Here is a 5,632-nt window from a genome sequence, read left to right on the forward strand (position 1 = left end):
CTGAGAGTGAGAGCACAGAATGGCTTCTCAGTCGGTACCGCTTTCTTTGCCATGATTTCGGTGAGGACACATACATTCACGTGACTTATAAAGGGAGGTGTTGTCACCATATATGGTTCATTGGAGGCGTTTCCGAATGCAAATGACTGTGAACGTGAATGAGCATGTTACTTATGCACATGTGGGATTTATCAACAATGATTGCTTACGCATGTGCGTAAGAACTGCGTGCGCACGTTTGATAAATACAGATTTTCTTGTACTTGGGCACATTCTAAATTTCTTTCGTAGGACAAAAAATAGAACCTTTTCTACACACTGTTGATAAATGAGGGCCCAGATGCTTTAAGAGCTGATTGTTATTCAGGATTCCTCAATTTGATTCCATGACTTTTCTAGTCTTTCACGATTTACTGGATAAGAATTTTAAAAAAATCACCAGTGATTTTTTTTTTTTTAGTATTAGTATGTTCTATTATAGTTATTCCTTAAATTGGCTTTTATTTTTTTACTTTCGGTTTTCATTTTAATTTGTAGTTATTTTGTGCATTTGTCATTCTTATTCGTTTATTATATTACTATTTACATTTATTTATTTTTAATTTATAGTTTTAGTTAAGTTTTAGTCATTTATTTTCAGTTTGTAATTTTAGTGCCTACACTTGTTGTTGCTGAAGCCAGCCAGTTTAAATTTTCATTTAAGCTTTATTTCTATTAACAAAATTTTCTATAGTTTGTCATCTTGAGGCCCCCTAGGAAGTCTGCTTAGTCGGCCCCCCCGGTTGAAAACCACTGCCTTAAATGGAGGTGGTAACTGTTGTTTGGTTGAGTTACATTTCCCACAATCATGTGTTGATCTCATCCTTCATTTTTATTTTACATCCATTTTCTCTTTTTACAGAGAGTTTTGATGTTTTGGCCTTGTGTACCAGTGAATCAAGAGTCACAACAAACAACAACACACACACACACATACATCCTGCAGTATCAGCCTTGTTCTTGGCAGTACATAGTAAGCCCTCTGTTGGTGTTCAGCGGCCAGCCCAGCATAAAAAGAGGAGAGGGCACGACGGGCCACAGCAGCAGGAATGTACTGAATGTGACCAACTAACAAGCAAGCTCTTGATAAAGTAGCACGGCATGCAAAAACAGACACGCACACTTTTGCCTTCACTTCACATGATTGTTTACAGAAGTGTGTGTGTGTGGATGAGCTGTTGTCAGGTAGTTGAGAGCAGTGGTCATTAGTTTCCAATCTGGCTCGTTTAAAGTAACATGCAAATACAAGTAGTTTTGCTAATTTGAATATCATTGGCCTTCTCAATTTTTTGGCAAGCTGTCATTTGCAATTGCAGCATAGGATTGAGTGTATAACCTTGTTTGTTGTAAATCTTTCAATGCTCCGATATTTTTCACCATGCAATGTCTAGTAGCACTTGACCCATCTGTGTTTTTCATTGTCACCAGCCACACTGATTTCTACAAATCAGTCAGATATAATGTTATGTCAAAAAAAAAGTCAGATACCACCAGTTGGCCTGTAATAACCAATAAATGGTGATTTAGATAAAAGGGAAGCCCTCTTCAAGAGTGTGAGTGCTCTTAACAAGATAACCATCCAAAAATGAATATTGACTAATAATTTATTCACCCTCATGTTGTTTTACACCTGTATGACTTTCTTTCATCTATGGAACATAAAAAGATAAATTGAGAAAAGCTTCATTGTTTTCTTTGTCTATAAAATGGAAGTCAGGGGTCACTAAAAATGGTATCATCATCTTTTGTGTTGCGCAGAAGAAAGCAAGCCATGCAGGTTTGGGATAATGAGTGAGTAAATAAACAATGACAGTTGTCATTTTTGTTTGAACTATCCCTTTAAAGTGTTTTATTTTTGCCATAATCTATCGCTGTTGCTAAAATAGGCATAAACAATTAAATATCCAATATTAGGAGATAGTAACCAATATGGGGCCTATCTATATTGTTCCTCCCTTGATGCATTTGTCTGGCCAGCATATAACTGCGTTTTATCTAATTCTTACTCTTTCTTTACCTTTCAGCCTTTCTTCAGATTGCACAATCTGCGAAAGCTGGGCCTCAGCGACAATGAGATTCAAAAATTGCCACCCGACGTTGCCAACTTCACACAGCTGGTGGAGCTAGACATCTCTAGAAATGGTGTGTAAAACTCTTTCTTAAATGTGCACTGCTGCTGAAAAATAAAGCTGCTTTTAAACTGCACCCATCTAGAGATATTTGCACACACATCCTATGTACCACTTGAAAGTTTCTTTACACAGTGCTCTTTGAGCCATGTCTATTTAAGAAGTGTACATCAATTTCAACGCCCAATTGTCTTCTCATGTGCCTCGCACAGCCCGAGGGACATTTACTGTTAGTCTCAGGATGGATCGTGGGAATGTTGAACATGTTGGTCTGTATTTAAACTATGCAGTGTTATATTCTGCAACTCCGCAAATGAAGCGACTCTCACTTGGTCCCTAACGTGTGCCTCGGATCCCATATAAGATACACACACACACACACACACACACACTTACAGACGACTCACTACAGTCAAATCACCCTCTCCTCCCGTTCCTCCAGGCCATCTGGTAGCCATTATTAAGAAGCCTGAAAAAGTGCTCAGTTTGTCGTGACACTCCTTCAGTATATCTTGCTGACTGTGCCTTTCTCTCTCAGATATTTCTGAGATTCCCGAAAACATTAAATTCTGTCAGGCCTTGGAGATTGCAGACTTCAGCGGAAACCCCTTGTCCAGGTTAGTGTGTTGGAAGAACCTCCAAATCCCCCATACCAAATGACACTTTCTTGATTATGAAAGGTGTAGAAAGGTTGGGAAGAGAGAAGAAAGTCTGACACTAAAAAGTTTACAAATGATCATATGTTCTGTTAAAATGCTGTAATGATATTTTTATAGCAGGTGAGAATGTAACAGACACTTTGTTTGGGTCAGTCAGTGCACACAGCTATTAGAGGATGTCAACTTAATTCATCACACAAGTGCTTCCCACTCCTTATTTACATTAGAGCAGGAAGATGGGCGCTGCTGTTAGCAGTAACCGCTTTCACAGAACAAACCTTTTCCATTGTGCGTCTCATTTTACTTTTGTCTCTGTCGGTCTCAGGTTGCCTGATGGCTTCACACAGCTCAGAGGACTGGCTCACCTATCACTCAATGACGTGTCGTTGCAGTCTCTACCCAATGACATTGGAAAGTAAGTCTATATGAACACGTTCTATTCCAGTTTTTTTTTAATTATTATTAGTTATTTTAATAAAAATGTGTAAAAAGAAAATTGTCCCTCGCACAAGGAAATGTATTATGTAAAAATTTAATGTTTTTTACACTTTTTCATTTAGTCACAATGAAATGGATGTAGCGACAGGTCTTCTCTTCTGTATTGTGATGTACACACGAGTGTAAAAGATTATCAAAAAGAAAAAACTGACCCTTCCACAAGAAAATGTATTGGGTAAAAATTAAATATTTTTTGCACGTATACACGTAAAAAATGATTGAAAAAAATGAAGGATGGTGAATTTGTTTTAATCATCTGTTGTCCAGGAGAATTCCATCGTTTTCATTTGATTAAACATTACGAGGTCAAACTTTTGATGAATCTATTCATAGATCACTTATTCACATAAGATCTGTAACATGCTTTTAGAAAATAGATAGCGTTAACATTTATTTCATGCTGATAGATTTAAAAAGCAAGCGTCATAATATGTATCTGTTATGTCATATGAAACTATATGTATGTAGAACAGCCTCACAATGCAACCCTTAATTTTATGCAACTAAAGTTATGGATAAAAGCAATGTGCATCAAAGAGGAATATCTATGCATATTTTAAAATATTTAAATGCATTTTTTTTATCATTTTTATTGCCTTTTGTAATTATCATACAAAGCAGGCATCCCATTCACATACAGACACACACTCTCTCTCTCCATTTCACACATGTACACACACACACACATGGTTTTTGGCTACTGTTGATGTCGTGCAGATGGAGGAGCCCCTTACTCTTCCAAACTGAGCGACACACTCACCATCTGACGCTCAGTCTCGACTCTTTCTCTTTTTTTCTTCTCTCAGCTTGTCAAACCTGGTGACTCTAGAGCTGAGGGAGAATCTACTGAAATCTTTACCTTCGTGAGTATTTTCCCATCAAACTGCAGTTATTAGATCCACAGTCAGTGTTCATGCTCTGAATTTACACCCAAAAACAATTGATAAAAATAACGTTAAATGTGAAACCTGTCTCGATCATCCTCTAGCTCTCTTTCCTTCCTGGTTAAACTGGAACAGCTGGATCTGGGCAGCAATGTACTGGAAGTTTTGGTAAGAAGCGGATAGTTTTGTTTGGTCCTGAGAATAATTTAGATATTTTAGTTATGAAACCATGCACACACATGCATGCCATGTTTTCAGGTTTATTTAGAGCTTGTTATTTTTGTTTGCCCCAGTGGATCTCTGATTATCATTTCCTTTGCTGAACCTGAGTGCCTGCCAATTGCTTTATCATTAAATTATTTTTAGTAAATTATTGTTTGCCTCGTTTCATTGCCCCATATCCTGTCTTTAATCTGCTTTCTTTTTATTTCTTCCGTTCAGCCTGACACACTTGGGGCATTGCCCAATCTTCGTGAGCTTTGGTTAGACAGAAACCAGCTCTCCTCACTACCTCCGGTGAGTACAGACAGCTTCTGATTGGCTCATTATCATACTGGTCATCTGTCTTGATGGTTTCAAATATCTAGTTCAGATAAAGGTTCAAATTCATGCAGATGAATTTTCAGACATTTTTTACCCTCAGCACAGCTGAATGCATGTGCCATGTGCTTGTTCTGGTGATAACTGAAGTGGAAACTAGAGTGCCTTAATTCACTTTCGTCTGACTGAAAGATAACCTCTGTGTTTAACAGGAGCTGGGGAACCTGCGGCAGCTGGTTTGCTTGGACGTGTCAGAGAACCGTCTATCAGAGCTTCCCACAGAGATCAGTGGCCTTATCGCCCTCACAGACCTGCTGCTCTCTGAGAACCTCCTGGAAGTCTTGCCGGACAGCATTGGTGAAACTATATCCCTCTTACAAACATCAATATATATGAGATTGTTCCTGCTTTTTGTACAGAGACATGGCTGTTAAAATAAACATGTCCTGCCTTCACCATAAACTCTGAATCATCTTACTGAAAACTAAGTGCTGCCCAGTCTAAAATCAATCAGCACCTGTAAGGTGACAAACAAAATGGTCACACTTGCATTCAGTCTGATACCTTATTTGCTCACAGGGTGTAGGCATTTAGTTACACATGTGACTTGAGTCTTATGATTAGCCAGAGGGAGATTTTGAATCCTCTGGTGTCAAAGTTCCAATCAGGTTACAACAAAAATGTTAAAGGAGACATATTATGCCCCTTTTTACAATATGTAATATAAGTCTCTGGTGTCCCCAGAATGTGTCTGTGAAGTTTCCGCTCAAAATACCCCACAGATCATTTATTATATCATTTTGAAAATGCCTATTTTGAGTGGAAGCAGAAACACGCTGTTTTTCGGGCCTGTCTCTTTAAATGCAAATGAGCTGCTGCTCAC

The 5,632-nt window shown here is 38.2% G+C and overlaps 1 protein-coding gene across 1 annotated transcript in view; it reads left to right on the forward strand.

The window, feature by feature from the left end:
- Positions 1–5,632, forward strand: part of scrib (scribble planar cell polarity protein) — a 99,715-nt gene that overhangs the window by 45,932 nt on the left and 48,151 nt on the right. Inside the window, exons 2-8 of the mRNA XM_016533293.1 lie at positions 2,064–2,181; positions 2,707–2,785; positions 3,153–3,242; positions 4,132–4,188; positions 4,314–4,377; positions 4,651–4,725; positions 4,962–5,106. Of these exons, the coding sequence (XP_016388779.1) occupies positions 2,064–2,181; positions 2,707–2,785; positions 3,153–3,242; positions 4,132–4,188; positions 4,314–4,377; positions 4,651–4,725; positions 4,962–5,106 (628 nt within the window). The remainder of the gene's footprint in view (positions 1–2,063; positions 2,182–2,706; positions 2,786–3,152; positions 3,243–4,131; positions 4,189–4,313; positions 4,378–4,650; positions 4,726–4,961; positions 5,107–5,632) is intronic.

Source organism: Sinocyclocheilus rhinocerous, unplaced genomic scaffold, assembly GCF_001515625.1.
Source record: "Sinocyclocheilus rhinocerous isolate Xijiao unplaced genomic scaffold, SAMN03320098_v1.1 scaffold245, whole genome shotgun sequence".
In the NCBI taxonomy this organism is placed as follows: Eukaryota; Metazoa; Chordata; class Actinopteri; order Cypriniformes; family Cyprinidae; genus Sinocyclocheilus; species Sinocyclocheilus rhinocerous.